Source organism: Octopus sinensis, linkage group LG2 (assembly GCF_006345805.1).
Source record: "Octopus sinensis linkage group LG2, ASM634580v1, whole genome shotgun sequence".
Classification (NCBI taxonomy): Eukaryota; Metazoa; Mollusca; class Cephalopoda; order Octopoda; family Octopodidae; genus Octopus; species Octopus sinensis.
In genome coordinates this window covers 43,666,949-43,686,392 of record NC_042998.1, presented here as the reverse complement: position 1 = coordinate 43,686,392, position 19,444 = coordinate 43,666,949, and the positions used below count along the sequence as shown (strand labels likewise).

General features: G+C 34.9%; 1 protein-coding gene across 5 annotated transcripts in view; it reads right to left on the bottom strand.

Moving 5' to 3' along the window:
• LOC115232160 (innexin unc-9) overlaps positions 1–19,444 on the bottom strand; it is a 200,913-nt gene that overhangs the window by 153,028 nt on the left and 28,441 nt on the right. For 2 of the 5 annotated variants that reach the window (XM_036512788.1, XM_036512776.1), the window contains exon 2: positions 18,138–18,204. The exons of the other annotated variants lie outside the window; for them this stretch is intronic. In XM_036512788.1, coding sequence (XP_036368681.1) covers positions 18,138–18,204 — 67 coding nt within the window. The remainder of the gene's footprint in view (positions 1–18,137; positions 18,205–19,444) is intronic. 5 annotated transcript variants of the gene reach the window in all.

Sequence of the window (19,444 nt, the reverse complement as noted above, 5' to 3'; positions counted from 1 at the left end):
AAATAAATGAATAAATGTTTGCGCGTGTGTATGTACTGACAGAAGAGAGAGAGAGGGCGGGAGAGAAATGGTTGTATCTGTTAGTCATTCTACGTTTATTACTAATTACCAGGTAAAACGTAGAGGAAAGTGCAAGAAGAGGATATGACGTCATTAGCATGATAAGGGATATCGACTTAGAAACCGGAACTGCCTTTCATCGGGGTTTTGACGAGAAACAAATCAACGCTGCTGGTTATTGGAATTCAGTAAATGGACAATATATTTAAATGGATCCTACATATGCGTATTTCTCATTACATGTTGCTATGTGTAGGATTGTCACGATACTTCATGCCTACATACATATCAGCTAATATTAGTCAGTGTATGAGGATTTCGCATTTGAATAGCCTTGAATATATTACTACTGAACTGTGATGTGATTCCATTGACAATACCATACTGTGTAGGATATCATTCTGTCAATGAAAATAAAGGAAACATGAATATTTTTTTTACATTGGCGTAGTACATATCTAGAAATTTGGTAATAAGAATGAAAATGGCCACCACCAAATACAATATGGAATTTTATCTCTTATAATTATTTTAGAGTTTGTTTTATTAATTCTGGAAAAATGAGAGCCCAAGTGTTTTCACCTAAGAGAATAAAATAACGAAAAACAAATAATGGGAAACAAATTCACAATTACTGTCGGGCTAAGTGACACACACACACTCACAAACACATATATACATATACACACACACACACACATATATATACACACACACACACACACATATATACATACACACACACACACACATATACATACACACACACACACATACACACACACACACATATATATATACATACACACACACACACACATATATACATACACACACACACACATATATATATACATACACACACACACACATATACATACACACACACACATATACATACACACACACACACATATACATACACACACACACATATACATACACACACACACACATACACACCACACACACACTCACACCACACACATATACATACACACACACACACATATACATACACACACACACATATATTATTACATACCACACACACACATATATACATACACACACACACACATATATATATACATACACACACACACATATACATACACACACACACATATACATACACACACACACATATACATACACACACACATACATACACACACACACACACACACACACACACACACACACACACACACACACACTATATATATATATAAACACGAAAACGATTAACTCACGCTACACTGACAGCCCTTTATCTCATCCTTATTACACCAGCTACTTCCCTTCATAATTCACGTTACTCACCGAAATTCTTACCAAACTCTCTCTCTCTCTCTCTCTATCTCTCTCTCAGCCTTCTACACTCACAACCAACAAATCCTCTCTCTATTTCTCGCATTCAGTGCGATCACCTCATATATTTCCTGCCACCATATTCTAATGTATTCGCTTTTATTTTCTTTTACTTCGACCGGCTTTTAAATTGTACAAAGTGGACTTAAAAGCACTATGTGTGTCTGTGATGCGCGCGTGTGTGTGTGTATGTGTATGTGTGTGTGTATGTGATGCGTGGTGTGTGTGTGTGGTGTCTGTATGTGTGTGTCTGTGTGTGCGTGTGTGTGTTTTCGGTGTACATACAAGCATACAAGCCAAGGCTCAAGACTCAGAAACAATCCTACACAGACTAATACATAACCGGCGTGCTTTTCATCACATTACCGACTACCCTTTTCTCTGTAACTGCGTAACCATCAGCCTTCTGCCAGTTAACACGTACTACCCTATCAATCCCTCCTTCCACTCCCTATCACAATAATCACCTCTCCTGGTAAATAGCTCCTACGTCTCGCCGTCTCTCACACCGACCATCTCTTGGCTCTTTTCCTCGCAAACCACTCTATATCTCACATGCATTGTAATCATCTCTTAAACTACTTCTTGTTTCCATTTTCCCGCCTCCACCGATCCTTACATTACGTAACTTTTCTTGAAACTTTATACTTTTACACTACTCGCGACAACCCTATCACTAGTTTCCAGCTTTACTTCATTCTCCAATGTTTCTAATTTGATGAAGGTTTTTGTCTCCTCTTCAGAAACCCAAATCAAAAACGACTGTATCACTCTGATAATAAAATAATCAAAAAGGCATCCGTATCTGTGACAGGGTATGAGTGTGCTAAAATGGTACATCCATTATTATACGCTTTCAGGTAGTTAGCGGCACAGGGCCTATAATTACATATAAAGGTATCTCTTGATGATTGAAATATGAAAAGCAAATCTATTGATATAGCAAATGTTAACCTGTCTGGCAGAAATAAATACATTTACTGATTATCCTTTTAGACTCAAACACACAATAACTAATCAATTGTAGGTCTTTTGCGTGTTAGTCAATAAACCCTTGTCAAGCATCAAACTTAATATTCCATTTCTTTTAATTTGTTTTTATTGGCCTCAGAATTAAGTTAATTTGTGCTGCATTTCCAAACAAAGCATTTAAAATTGGGTCCATTATATTTGTGCTTATGACCAGACTAATCTATTAACTCTACAAATTTTGAAGCCAATCACATTAGGTAACAATATTAATATTAGAATCCATACAGTGTTTCAATTACATAAATTTACATCCTGTATGATTATCTGATTGAACAATACTACAATCTTTCAGAATTTTTGGTTTCAATTAATATTTCCATTTCAAGGCTCCTCCATTACACATCCATATTTCATATTTATGAAACAATGTTTACAAACGATCTCCTATTTTAAACCGTTAATTTAGGATGTTAGAAAAAATTAACATCCTAATAAAAAGCAACTAATAAAATTTTAATTATTTATGGAATACTTTTGTATTCATGCGGCAGTATTTATTTCATGATGTTGTTTTTTTTTCTTTCAGGTAAAATGCAATTGAGATTTGTTTGAAAATAAATACAATAAAGTGCAAGCGACTGCTGCCATTTTGGATCAAGGGTTAAAATTTTAAATGATGCATTCTATCTCAAGCTGTGTACATAATTATAGCTGAAAATGTTTCTTCTAAACATCCGACACCGCAATACGCAATTAAACTTGAATAGTTGTCAGCAAAATCGAAATAGCATAGAAAAAGAAAGGCAATAGTGTCAGTTAATAACAAATCCAAAAATCTGAACAAAATGTCTGCATATGGACTTAAAACAAAAGGAAAGTTAATCTGATTTTGCTAGGTAGAACAAACTGGTTAGATTCTTCTTTGTATAGAAGAATCGTGATGCATCTAAGACACTAGAGCCAGGAAACAGAAAGCTGAGAGGGCTTTCTCCTAAGAATAGCATAACTTGCTCTCATCTGAGATTCTAGAGGGAAGAGATTCTAAACTCATACAAATCTGACAAGTACAGAATTGTCGGTTTTCAGCTAAAACTCCAGAGCAAAGAGACGAAAGAGTGAGACGTATCTCAAGCAAACCAACATAGTCTTGCATTTGAGACCAAAGAAAACAGGGAAGCAAATTTAGAAAACCTGGCACATTTGCAACTGGCTCATCTTTCTGTTAGGTCAGAATCAACCTGGATTAAACAGCTAATTTTAAAATGCTTTGAGAAGTTCCATCGAGATAGTAAAGCAAAAAAAAAAAAAAAGATAGAAAACCAAGTGTTCAAAAAAGAAAGACTGGACTATTGAAAGAATGTTACTGAGGAACCACATCCGGGACCTGGATGCACTCTCTGTGCTACCGTAACATTATGAAGAGACTCTCATCTCCAATGTTTGTCTTCACTGCAAAGCTTATTGATGAACAAGAGAACAAAAATCTTTATGTTGCTTGGATGGAAATCTGAAACTTGCTCCACTGTCGCCTTTCCGTCAAAGATAGTTAAACAGTTTGATATTGCCCGGTGAAGAAGGAGTTTCTCTTTTGTAATTATAATTTATAGCTTAGTAGGACGTCATAGATGTTAGTGATCTAGTGAAACGTTTATCATATGATAAACGTTTAGATGATGAAATGAATAAAGGCCTACCAGGTAAATTAAAATGAGAATGCAAAAGAGTGTTACTACGTAACACAAAGCATAGCTCAATATTTAATAGAAATATAATATAGACTAAGGTTAGGAATATTTTATCATTAGCTAGGACTCTTTTCTAGCCAACTATAAATACTATACTGTTTGCTAATCAATATTTTAAAAAATGGGTGAAATTGAAGTATAGCTTCATAGTGAATTGTTGATGACATGAAAAGCAAGCTCTAAACTACTTTTGAAAATAACAAGTCAAAATTTCGAAATAACTATATTGTGAAGACAAATAATTCACCCAATAAGAAGGCATTGAGTGAACTGGAAAAAGTTAACATGAGGCCAACAGAACCAAAGTTACACTTAGAGAATAGTAAAAATGAAAATAAAAGATATTACATTGGAATCAGTTACGGTAGAGTCAAAAGTTGTTTTCAGGGTCCATAATATTACCTATAATTATGAGAAGATACAAAACAGGACTAGGAGAGCAAATCGATGAATCATCGGAGTTGATAGTATGTTGGACAGAATGCTTCGCAGTATTTGTTCAAACATCTTGCGCTCTGAGATCAAATCCTGCGAAGTTCAATTTTGCTTTCCATTCCTCATGGCTGATAAAAAAGGAGAATAACAATCTAGGGTGCAAGATAAACAGAACTGCAAAAACAATTAGACAGAATGTCGTGGAGTATCTGCTCCCGCACTTTGCGTTTAGAGTTCAAATCCCGTAATGGGCTACATAAATAGTAACGAGTCGACCACATCTTGACGACTTGGGTGACTTTAGCAGATTCAATTATCTTACGAGCATTGTGACTAGATCTCCGTTTTAAGGATACCGTCCATCTTCTACACTACCACCATCCTTTGGAGGTCATACCTTCCTCTGTTTTCCTACTTTTGTAGTCAAGAGAAAAAGCGGTAACTTGTGAGAACTGCGTTTGCTTCTGATTTAATAAACAAAATATATGGAAGCTTCTACTCGGAAGACCGACATACGAGAAGTAGCAAATTAATCTTCCTTAAAATACTGAGCAATGTACTACATGATATAAAATGATTGCAAGGTCATGTTTTGTAATCAGAACTGACCTGAAACTAAAAATCCACAACTATGCTCGATAGGGTCAATGACACATCTAAGTAAAGCTGAATAATAACACATTTTCAAAGTAGAATAATATATTTCATGTTGTGTCAGAATATATTAAACAACAGATCAGCTGAAAGTGTGAAACTCACTTTCACATCATTTCCAATGCTAAGTGGCATCACTCAGCCCCTAACTGTATTTAATTATTATTTTCCAATGCTATGCTAACAGAAAAGCGTGTAGTCGTTGCCTAAATTGAATATTAAAACAGTGTGTGTGTGTATACGTGTATGTGTGTGAGTGAGCGTATGTCTGTTTTACGAATATATATATATATTATATATATATATAACATATATATGTATATATATGTATGTATATATATACATATATATGTATATATATGTATGTATATATATAATATATATGTATATATATAATATATATGTATATATATGTATGTATATATATACATATATATGTATATATATGTATGTATATATATACATATATATGTATATATATGTATGTATATTATACATATATATGTATATATATGTATGTATATATATACATATATATGTATATATATGTATGTATATATATACATATATATGTATATATATGTATGTATATATATACATATATATGTATATATATGTATGTATATATACATATATATGTATATATATGTATGTATATATATACATATATATGTATATATATTATATATATTATATATGTAATATATGTATTATATATATATATGTATATATATGTATGTATATAATATATATATATGTATATATATGGTGTATATATATATATATATATATGTATGTATATATATACATATATATGTATATATATGTGTATATATATATAGATATATATATATATATGTATATATATATGTATGTATATATATATATAATATGTATGTATATATATATATACATATATAGGTATATTTATGTGTGTGTATATATATATATATATATATATATATATACAGGTATATTTATATGTGTATATATATATATATATATTATATATATATAATATATATATATATATACAGGTATATTTATGTGTATATATATATATACAGGTATATTTATGTGTATATATATATATACAGATATATTTATGTATATATATATATATATATATATATATATATATATATATATTATGTATATATATATATATATATATATATATATATAATATATATATATATATATATATATATATATATATATATATATATACAAATGAATATCTGTAGAAATTAAGGATTTCGTATTTTTCTCTGTTTTCTGTCTATCTTTCTCTTTTGAAAATCTTCAAGCTGGAAGATGTCTAGCTTAATTAGCAGCTTACCTCTTTCCCGGCATCGCAGACACCATTACAGAATTCAGAAGAAGAAAGTACAATTAGACATTACAACATGACCTAATGATAAAATAATAGATACTGAAAGGTGAGGGAAAAGGTGTTTTGCAATTGAAAACTTATGCTTCAGCAACACGCTCTGAAACAGCATTAACAATGTTGTATGGATAATTTTCAAAAAGAAACAACATGAAATAATAATAAGCCAACCCGAAAACAACGGTGATAAAATCAACAGCAATAATGTCAGTTACAGCTATACAAAATGTTGCAATGGACCATATGGTCTAGCGTTGCTACATAAAGCAATAGTATTATTTGCAATGCCGATGCTTCCATTCTTCTCCACAAAAACAGAAGCGGTTATTTCTTTATATTCTATATCATAAGTATCGGGAGCTATGGTTATACTATTGGTAATAACTTTCCAGAGAAAAAAAATATCATTAGTTCATGGCGTTGGGAAGAATGTAAAAAGCAGGACATTGTGAGTCGGGTGGAATAAATGAAATATCTTTTTCATCGTCGTATCGGTCAATCAATAATTTGTAAATATTTCACGCTCACACACACAAACAAACTTACACATGATATATATTTCTCTTGCCAATATATATATATATATATATATATATATATATATATATATGATCAGAAAATGAAGTAAACCTCAGATCAACAGACGAATCAATTGGACCACATCTAAAGCATAATATTTAATACAAAATATGACAGAACATTTATGTTATATATATATATAATGATGTGACTGTGTTGTTATATTAATAGGAGTGAGAGCATGTATATTTGTCTCTGAATTTATGTATCAGTCAGAGATTCGATACAAATATGGACACACACACACACACACATGCACGCACGCACGCACGCACGCACGCATGCACAACCACACTCACACAGAAAAATCTATAGAAACAGATACGAGCAGAAATGCATGTCGGATCTCTGTCCTTTTAAACTAAAATATGAAAGATATATTGAACAATGTAGATTTTGTTATACCAAAGACAGAATAGTCACGACTTGCACGCCACTTACCATAGCTTAGTTCGATCAGATTAATACGGTGCTAAAAAAACTAATATCAAGGGCTTCTACTGTGTAGGTGAAGCTGCTAGAAACCCACAGTTCCCCTACTGCGTAATATAGTGGAAAGGTACATTAGAGAAGGAAGACCCAACTAAAGACAAGGCGTAGATGTCCCAAACTGGAAAGCGTCATCATAGATCTGTTCATGTAAGAAGTACTCGGTGAAATCTCTCTAAAGCCACATATCTTAGTGCCTTCCGATTGAAAAATACATACTTACATACATACATACATACCCCTCTCTCTCTCTCTCTCTATATATATATATATATATATATATTCTGTCTTTCGAAAATCTCTGTATACGAACCGCAAAAGTAGTGTTCATCGGCTCTTTAACGTGGTGATAAAGTTAGTGGCGGTAAAACCTACCTTCTATATATATATATATATATATATATATACCTTACTTCTTCAGTTATTAAACAGTGGCAATGCTGGGGCCCTGCCTTGATGGGTTTAGTCAACTCCAGTACTTATCTTTTAAGCCTGGCACTTAGTTGTTCTCTTTTGCCGCAGCATGAGGTTATGGAAACGTAAACAATATATACATGCATATATGGGTACAGGACATCGAAAAAACGTTGAACACAATGAGAAACGAAAACATAAAAGCAAAAGCATAGAAAACGAACTTTTTTTGCGAACAACGAAAAAAACAGAGAAACGAGACATACAACATAAAGAATATTCCCCTTCTTCAGTTGTCCCTGTTCCATCTACTCTACGTTCGAAGGCAAGGACAAGACGCTGCATCGTTGAAACAGTCCTTCTCGCAAAGCAAATTAAATAAACAGTGAGAACAAAACAGTAAAAAGAACAGATATATGTATGTGTGTGTGTGTGTGTGTGTCTGTGTCTGTGTGTGCGTCTGTGTGTGTGCTTGTGTGCATGTATTAGTGTCTGTTTTTGTCCCCCCACCACCATCTCTTCACAACCGATGCTGGTGTGTTTACGTATCCGTGCATTAGCGATTCGGCAAAAGAAGCCGAAAGAGTAAGTACTAGGCTTACAAAGAATAAGTCCTGGAGGTCGATTTGTCCGACTGAATGCAGTGCTCCCGCATGGCCGCAGTCAAATGACTAAAACAAGTAAAAAAGAATACGTTAACGGTAAGTGTATGTTGTGGTAAACAATGCGTTAATCTATGGCATTGATCTGTTTGGACCCATTATGCTAATAGCTCTATCTTTACAAACTCTAGAAAAGAATTGTTTAAGCACTTGAGTGTGAGTAATCGTAACTTAATACATCCTGTGGGTTAGTGCAGGATTAGTGTGACACTAATAATGACAACAGATAGGTTACTCACACTAAAACACACTCAATATAACATGCTCATATATATATATATTATTGTTAATCTATTTCAAGGTGACGTCCAAGATTTGCCAATAGGCCAATAGGAGTGTGTCATCCAGATAACAGTTACAGGATGCCAACAGGTACCGAAACATTGATGTCACTGTCAGTAAAAGTGTGAATAATCTCACGCCCAGTACTTACAGTGATTCACTTTGTTTAGTTAATATTCACAGGATTTATACTTATACGAACATCCTTTAATTATGTGTGTTTGTGTATATATATATATATACATACACACGCACACATATATATACACACACATTAACATGTGTGCGTGTGTGTGTATGTATGTATGTATGTATGTATGTATGTATGTATGTATGTATGTATGTATGTATGTATGTTGCATGTATGCATCTATGTATGTAGTATGTATGCATTTATGTATGTAGAACAGTTGTTGCTTTCTTCGAAACGTGTTATAAAAAAAATATGCCTCAGTTCAGTTGTGTTTTTATTAAAGATTTCTCCCAGATTCTTGCAGCTAAAATTAAAATGAGATTAAAATCATCTCCTGATAATAAATCAAAATAGACACATCATGCTTTGAATGTTTCCTTGAAAAAGCAGATATAATACACGGTACGAATATTCATGTAACAAATTTTGAAAAAAGCACAGTCTAGCTATATCGATGCAGTAAGGAACTATGGTTTTATTAACAAAATAGGATGGGATAAGAAAGAGCCATGAAAAATTCGTGAGTATCAGGAATTTTTCATAATCAACACACACACACACACACAAACACATACTTCCTCGGTCACACTCTCTCACTGTCTCTTTCTCTCTTTCTCACACACACATATACATAATGGATAGTTATATCCATTTCACACTTGCGCGACATGCAGAAGAGTACTCAATAACGTTAGCTAGAGTAAAATAACATTGTTTACATTAGGCCAATTCTGCACGTGAATCTCTTCGCGGTTCCTCGTGTCTGATCTTCAGGCGACTAAAGGTCGGAAAGGAGAATTCCAACTAGTGAACTCACACAGACTCAGCTTATAATAAATAGTGTGTGTGTGTGAGTGCCTGTGTCAGTGAATATGTGAGTGTTTGTGTGAGTGTTTGTGTGCGTGCGTGTCAAATTGTTTACTTGAGATTTTATGCTGCTGTATTTATTTGTGGTTTTGCTTTTAATCTGAGCGTCATAGATCCCGTGTAGGGTGTATTCGTTTCTAAGGAGAACTACACTTCTCTGAGGTCAGTAAATCGCTGTTCTCCCTACCTCCTTCTCCAGCATTACAATCCATCCCACACTACTACTATTCTTGCATCATTAATACGGACATCTTCATTACAGCTACCACATCTCATAATGACACCCCCTGCTGATATATATAAATAATAAGGCAAAGACGCTTAGAGTGGATAAACATAGATTTATCTGTAATCTCTTGATTATTCAATATGATAATTGCTGTAGTTATCTTTGGCAGCTCACATATATTTTTTCATAGGAGCAGCATGAGCTAACGGAGGATTAACGTTACACAGCATCTGCGATATATAACACCAGTAGATGTCTCTTGATCTACTTAGCAAGCCTCTGTGTTCCTTTCTTGCAATGACGTTAATGCATAACACTGTATTAAAACTAAATAATTAGCAACAAATGACAACAACAAAAATAAATATACGAGATTAAAACATATAGAACACATGCAAAGATAATTATATACACACATGTACGCAGGTTGTACTGAAAGTAATGTAAGACCGTAACATTTTACTAACTGACATAGGTCGTTCAAATTGCACCTCTTACTAGAGTAACTCTTCTCCTATATTAATTCTTCTCGTTCTTTTTCATTGCAAATGATTATTTCCCAGCTGAAGCAACGTTCCATGAATGAATTTTTGACAAAGTGGGCGGGGTAAGGGGCAGGCTGCCCAACATTTATGGAAGGCTAGAAACTGTTAACAAAGATGATAGCATAGGCACCAGCAATGTTCATAAATGGTTGAAAAAGTTTAAAGATGGGACAACTAGTGTTTTATACAAACCAAACAATGAGAGACTACCAGTTTCAATCACTGACTCGAATCAATAACGAACGGAGAGAGGAATCATAATTCATGAGCTTCCTGCACAACTGAAATGTGGTGACAGTGAAGGCAATGGAAAACGTTGGGTTTCGGAAAGTGTGTGCAAAATGGATACCTGGGTTACTGATAATGGATTTGAAGGCGAGAACGGTGGAAGTTTGCACTGATCTACTGGAAGCGTCTGACTGTAATGAAGACAAGTTTCTTCCGCGCTGATGACAGGCGATGAAACATGGCCTTATTTTTATGTTCTGGAAATATAGCTTTGTACATGGAATAACGTCACGCCTTTTCTCTATGGCCTGAGAGGTAACGAGCCAGTAATCAGCACATAAAGTCATGGTGTCTTTTGGGGGTGTCATTATTCTTGATTTTCTGTAATGTTGTCGTACTGTGAACAACAAGCAGTACATTGAAACACTCAAGAAACTTAGAGAAGTTATTAAGATGTAGAGATTGGACAAGAATTTGAAAAGATCCCCAATCACCATGACCAGAAAATCAGACAACTGACAAATTAGGCTGCTCAGTGGTTCCCCAGCCACCATACAGCTTAGTTTTCGCCCCCTCCAACTCCCACCTGTTTGCTCCAAAAGAACAGTTTTGAGAAACAATAATTTGATGACACAGACAAAGTGAATAAGTAAATACAACAGTGCATACTTGAAATTTTTCGAATAGTATTTGAGTGTTGGGTTCAGTGATGGTGCAAATGTATTGCTTGCGATGGAGGTTATGTTGTCTGATGCCTTTGTATAGAGAAAGCATTACTCAGTCAATAGTTCAAGATGGGGGGGGGGCACATATGGAATACATGCATGCATAAATGTATTTAGAAATCAATAAAAATGTCCTCGACAGATCAGTGGGCCTGTTTCACTTTCTTCCCTTGCTCTCTCACATCTCTCTCCCTCTCTTTCTCTCTCTCTTTCTCTCTGTATTTATACATATACACATGCATGCAGAATCAGAGTGCGCTGAAAGCCTTAAGCATCTTAACAAACAATAATGAAATTAAACTGAAAGATTCTTTGAAATTTAGCTAAACCAAAAAATACTACTAATAAATTTTCTTCCTGTAAATGAACAGCACAAGAATTCAAAGACTGAGCCTTTGATAATTTGATAGTGGTAATAAAAGAAAAATAACACCAACAGTTAAATTTTCCAGTATGACATGAAACGGTCGTCTTGTTTTGGCCTTTATTTGTTTGTTCTTCATTATTTATACTCTTGAGGGTGAATGTAATTGGTTGAAGTTGATGCAAATTCACATTTGAATTTTTGCAGGATGATAAATGAAGTATTCCAGAAAGATGCAGCGCTTGACTAAATATATATACACACACGCGCACGCACATGCCACCACCACCACCACTACCACCACACACACATATAAACTGGTACTCCGTCTGTTACGACGACGAGTGCATCAGTTGGTCCGATCATCGGAACGGCCTGCTCGTAAAATTAACGTGCAAGCATTGGGTCATTCCATAAATAATGCAGGATTTTTTTTATACTTCTTTTATTTTTCAAAATTAAGTCCTTTTTAAATCTAAAATATACTCTGCTTCATTTTCTACAATATTCTTCCATCTATCTGGAAGAGCATATACTCCTCTGATACTATTCTGACCGCGTCTACAGAATTCATATTTTTCCGTCCAAATGAGTTTGAAGACTAAGGAATAAATTATAATCAGATGGGGATAATGATCGGCGTATATGGCGAGTGGGGCATTATTTCCCATTCAAACTGCTCCACCCTTTCGAATGCCATCCTCTCTGTATGTGACCAAGCATTATCTTGATCGAAGAACACCCGTCGTCTCGAAATCAAAGATGGTCGTTTTTCTTCTAGCTCTAACTTGAATGACTGGTTGAAGAGCCGAGGACAAAACGCGCTGCCGGGTATGGAACTCAAGACCTTACGATTGTGAATCGAATGTCGTAACCACTGATCCATACACCGGATTTAGACGATAGCTAACACATGTATTCATTAAATTTGCTAAAGGGAAAATGATAGGAGTGATGACGCATCAGAAGCCAGTATTAACAAGAGCAGCAGCAACTACGCTACTTCTTAACCACCATTCTTATACCTTAGATTTTGTAGAACCATTTAGAAGAGGACGAAATCTTTAGCGAGCCCTCCTTTGTGTTGAAATTTCAGCTACATTAATAGCTGCAGTTCTAGGCTTATGCACCACGATATAATTGGTGAGTCTTTTGTTAGCTTGAAGCGCTGGGCCGGAAAGCTTCCTGCGAATATAGCTCACACTTCAATAACATTAAGGCTACTTGTTTGTCGTTAGATCATCTTTTTTTTTTACCTTGCAATGCAAGAAAACGTAAAATATTATTGCTAAATCTCCACTATAGCCTCCATAATGTAAGGCATATATAAATACGTCCCCTTCACACACACATACACACACACACATACACCACACACACACATGGTTATATGTGTGTCAAGGAGTATTTATTCATACACACTCACACCTATATATATGTACGTGTATGTGTGTGCATTTGTATGTACGTATATGTACATATATGTATAGAGAGTGTGTGTGTTTGTGTGTGTAAGATGTTCTTTGACTCAAGAGAACTTTTATTTACTTGATGAAGTGTCAATTCCCATAAATATGTGAACCTTATACAACAAAATGTCGACTGGCATTAATTCACCACACTATATCTCATTACTTTATTCCGCAGGTCTTATCTTTAATGAAAGGAAACCATTATAACAGCGGTGACAGAGATACTTCAGTGTGCCAAAGTGATAATAGTGCCAACTCGTATTGACCTCCGAAAAAAAAGAAAGAAAGGGAAGAAATGCGGACTGCAAAAATTTAAGAGTAAGAATGCATAATAGAAAAGAAAGGAAAGAGCAAAGTGGAAAGGAAGGGGTGGAAGCAGGTTAAAAGTAGAGAGAAAAAAAAACGGAGAAGAGGAAGAATTATGGTAAATGCCAATTTCAATAAAAAGTATAATTGTGTGCATGGGAGTGAATGAATGGACAGCATGAATAGCGAACCTGTAACAGAGAGCAAGAGAAGGCAGTAGACAAAGGATGACTGAGAGAAAGAGAGAGTGAGAGAGAACGAAAGAGAGATTGTATGTGAAAGTGTGTATGCGTGTGTGAGCGACTATTTTGGTGTTTCTGTCGAGATTAAATCGTATTGCATTCTTGTGTGTTTTCTAGAACACATTGCTAGAGAGAACAAATTGGAAACGGTCAAGATAAAACAAGGTCAGGTGAAATATTTTATTTTAACTAGTTCACTTATTTTATTCTTGAACAATGGGTCGCTACCCAAAGGGTGTAGTGAAAAAATTTCAGAAATCACGGAATATTCATAGAGATTACCAAAAATGCTTGCTTTTTTTTTTATGAGAGTATTTTATCTGAATATAAAAAAAAAAAAGAATGCTTAAAATATACACGCAAGAAATTTTGTCTATGAGAAATAAAATACAAATATAAAACGAATTCTGTACAAGAACAGAACAAAGAGCTGCATAACCCTTTTCTCTGTTTCTCTGTTCTTGCTTAGTTTACGAGGTATTATTCACCGAGACCGACCACATCTAATGGTTACTGCAATATTAAAAAATAAAAACAGAAAGGGAAAATATGAGGAAAAATTTTTTGTCGATGATGCAACCAACCATCTACAAATAAAATCGTTCTTTCTCTTTTTTTCAACACTCGTTTTTATTAGTTTAGTATAATGAAATTTTGATTATATAATGATTTGAAGCATGTTAGATAGTGTGCTTTGCAACAATTGGCACCCTTTCTTTTTCGTTCAGTCGTATATTAACGATCTAAGAAGGGGGAAGTGAGCTTTTTGTTGCTGTTTTGTTTTTGTTTTTTAATGAGTGGCGTTCAAACGATGTGTGTTTACATGTATGAACGTGAAGTTACCATCAAGAAATATGTTTCATATACAAGCAATGAGATATAGTGCAACAGTAGATGCCTTTTGAGATAATTTAACTTCGACGGTGGACACTTTACTCCCAAGGCCCAGAAATAATGACCTATATTTTTCGATTTTTCAATTTCCATAGGAACTTTATATCACATAAAAATCAATTCAATACTTATAAAAATAAGTCTTTAATTTCGAATTTATGATATTTAAATACTTATAAATATAGATTTTTCTTGGCTAATTCAAGTTACTGATTGTTTTCAGTTTATTTTTATAGTTATTTACAAAGTATTAATTTTTATTGCACAGAATTGAAAGTACCTTCCCATGCATAAATGGTTAAATTTAATATTGAATAATAGTTCCTGTAGAACGTGTATGCAGGAACAAGAATCGGAAAGTGAACCAAACTGTGGAAGCCGAACAATGCTCCGCAAAATAAAAAAAGGAAGTACAGCGAATCTTTTTACTACATATGTTTATTTTTGCTCTTAGACGCGAAGAGAGCCGTTAAATCGGCTTAAATTGTTTGGAATACGTAGGAATAAAATTATGAAGCCTCCTAAATGAAAAAGGTATTAGTTATGTTTCTGATAGAAGTAATTCGTTAATGCTTACTAAAGATTACAGAAATCTTTGAAAAATAGAAAATCTTTGAAAACCATACACTAGTTTAAAAAGAAGCATAATAAAAGAGTATATTATAGGGTCCGATGTTTAATTAAAAATATAAGACATACACTTTGATGAAGATCTTGTGTTGCCATCAGTAAATAGACAGATTCAAAGGAACTATTGCAGAAAGAACTATGTAGGCGAAATTAGAAAAATCGAATTTCAAATAATACAGTATGTAAAGGAATTGCAGAAATGTTCAATAATTTGAGCAGAATTAAAGAAAGTGCTAAGTTTGTGATTCAGTTTGACGAATACACCGACAAGGCAAATGTGACTAAATGACTGGAATTTATCAGAGTCATATGAAAATAATATGCATAAGGACTTATTATTTCAAGGCCTTGTGCCCTCAGTAGAAAGAATTATTATTATTGCAGCGAGCTGGCCGAATCGTTAGCACGCCGGGCGAAATGCTTAGCAGAATTTCGTCTGCCGCTACGTTCTGAGTTCAAATTCCGCCGAGGTCGACTTTGCCTTTCATCCTTTCGGGGTCGATTAAATAAGTACCAGTTACGCACTAGGGTCGATATAATCGACTTAATCCGTTTGTTTGTCCTTGTTTGTCCTCTCTGTGTTTAGCCCCTTGTGAGTAGTAAAGAAATAGGTATTTCGCCCGATGCTTCGTCCTGAGTTCAAATTTCACCGAGATCGACTATGCCTTTCATCCATTCGGGTGTTTTACATAGAATGTGTGCGGTGACTAGTAGTGCTATTTTCTCTATGTAAGTCCTGGCCTTTTTTATGTATTTGTCTGAATTTTTTTATTATACCTAATGATCCTACTATAATAGGAATTGTTTCTGTTTTTAGGCCCCACATTCGAGTTACCTCTATTTCCAGATCTTTATATTTTGAAAGTTTCTTTGTTTCTTTTAGAGAAACGTTGTCATCTGTTGGTATTGATACATCGATTAGAAAGCATTTTTTTTTCTTGGGGATGGCTGACAACTATATCTGACCTATTGGACTTAATTTCTCTATCTGTGAGTATTGGCATATCCCCGATTGCATTCTCATTTTCTGTGACCTTTTGTGGGGTGTGCCTATACTATCTTTTTTTTTCTCTTGTTATTCCATAGAGTTGGCAAAACTTCCAGTGTATATAGGTCCCAACTCTCTCGTGTCTGTGGATACATTCCATCTAAGCCAGGACTGGGCAGGCAGAAACAATATGATTTATTGTTTCTTTTCCATCACCACATATTCTGGAGTTACTTGTATTTCTTTTCATTGCGTGTTTTTGACGATTTCTATTTGGAAGGCTTTGATCTTGTGCTGCAATTAAACATTCATCAGTCTCTGCTTTGAGTCCTGAACTTCTCAACCATTGTTGGGATTTTGCTTTGTCTATTTCTTTTCTGTTAAGCTTAACCCAATAATTGCTATGTAGGAGCTTTTCTTGCCATCGTTTTATCATGATCCGTTGCTGTTCCAGTTTTAGTTTGGATTTCAGCTGTTCTAAGGCTTTTGTTGTTTCTTCTTTTTCTTCATAGTTGTAAGGTACTGTGACTTCTATTTTCTATTTGTCAGCTTCCTTAAAAACAGAGAACAGCTTTTTTGTTTTGTTCATGTTTTGTGGCTATTTGTATTAGTTTTCCTTGCTTTTGAAGTAGGTATTTCTGTAGTCCTATGGTGGTAATTTTGTAATTATTACTTTTTATATATTTTTTAAGGCAGCGTGCTGGCAGAATCGTTAGCGCGTCAGGCAAAATACTTTGCGGCATTTCGTCAGTCTTTATGTTCTGAGTTCAAATTCTGCCGAGGTTGACTCTGCCTTTCATCCTTTCGGGGTCAATAAATTAAGTACCAGTGAAACACTTGTGTCGATGTAATCGACTGTCCCCGTCCCCATTAACTTGAGGCTTTGTGCTTCTAGTAGAAAGGATTATTATTATTATTATCATTATTATCGATAGGGACTGTTTTTGCACTGTTATATCTGCCTTTATCCAAGGGCGATTATAATCAAAGAAGTCTGAGCAAAGACTTAGTAGAATCACAGTAAATATTTAGAATAGTGGCTCTTTTCCAGTTTATTCTGGACGTCACAAGGAAATGTATAACACAATGAATTAACGAAAGATAGAGTCAAAGAGAAAGTAAATTACTCAAATATACCACTTAGTATTTAATTCGACGAGGAAACACAGAGTCTATCAGTCTGTTTTGTTACCTTCGACTGAAAGCTTAGATAGTTGGTGTAGGTTAATAGTGTTAATATCTTCAATTGTCAGTACCGGAATTAAAATAATCTAAACTTAGAAATCTCTAATTAGAATTTGTCTAGTGAGTAAAGTAGCAAAACACAGGAGCAGCGAGAGAATCACTACTTGGTTAATCTACAAGACATAGCAGTTAGTCTAACGCAAATCATACCTTCCCATCGATGGGGCGGCCAACTGTGGAATGTCATCAATCATACGTCGGCTTGTGTAGGTCTCACCTGGAGTTAGACAACAATAAAAACATGGAGAACAAATCCTACACAATGAGCATTCGGTTATATTCAACTAATAGTGATACTAAAATCGAGTATTTATTGCATATTTCTTATTGCAGCCTTGTCTAAAGAGAGAACTTGGAGCTCTGAGACCGCTGAAGATGATCCTCGAGTTCCTCTTAAATAGCTAGAAGCTGACCACCGTAGAAATAATATAAGCGGAGTTAAAATTCCAAAGGCCTGAAGAATTGCGCATCATTGTGTGGGGAAGAAGATATAAGTGACTAGAGAAGTAGAGAGGAGTAAGCTGGGAGAGTCTGAGTGGTTGAGCTTGTGACCTGCCGACTCCAAAGAGCAGAAGCCACTGTAAGTAGTGGTATAAAAAGCAGAGAGGGGAGAGTCACATAGTGTGCCTGTGTTTGGAGTATGCTGGGGAACCACTTTTTGCTAATCCGCTAAATGTCCTCTTTCCAGGCGTCCTAAGGTATATGTGTATAAACCTGTATGTACGTGCATGCATTTGTTCGGTTAAATATATTCGCTTAAATGTGCATGTGTTCTCTTAAATGTGTGCGTATGTGTGTGTGAGAGAGTGTGTGTGTGTGTGCGTGAGAGGAAGAGAGTTGTGTGAGAGGGAGAGAGAGTGTGTGTTTGTGTGTGTGTGTGTGTGTATGTGTGTGTGTGTGGTGTGTGTGTGTGTGGTGTGTGTGTGTGTGTGTGTATGTGTGTGTGTGTGTATGTGTGTGTTTGTGTGTGTGTGTGTTTGTGTGTGTGTGTAGCAGCAACAGCAGCACAGCTCTAGGTATGGGCACACCATTTAATTAGGCTTTTTAACCATTTGATCTGGCTCTGAAGAGGAAAACGTTTTTGAGGTGACATTTTGACAATGTTGAATATGTTCATTCATTAGAACTGATGGTGAGTCCTAGCATTTATAGCAACCTTAAGCTTTGTAGTTGTGTGATGTAGGCAGGATGTTTATTTTATATGAGAAAGGATAGCGTCACTCTTCTGTTTGAAGAAGTCACGCTTTGTTTGAAACCACTGGACGTTGTTTAGATCTCTGCTTACAGAGTTAGGGCAGAATTAGCATGACTTCCCCGGGCTGCATGTAGATGTCGCCGAGAGGGGAATAGGTACAGAAGACTGAATGATGATATCGTCTCTCTGAAAGTGGGCATTTTTGGAGATGTCAGTAATTAAGTTGCAGATGCAAAAGAGAAAGATTATGGGGACAAGACGA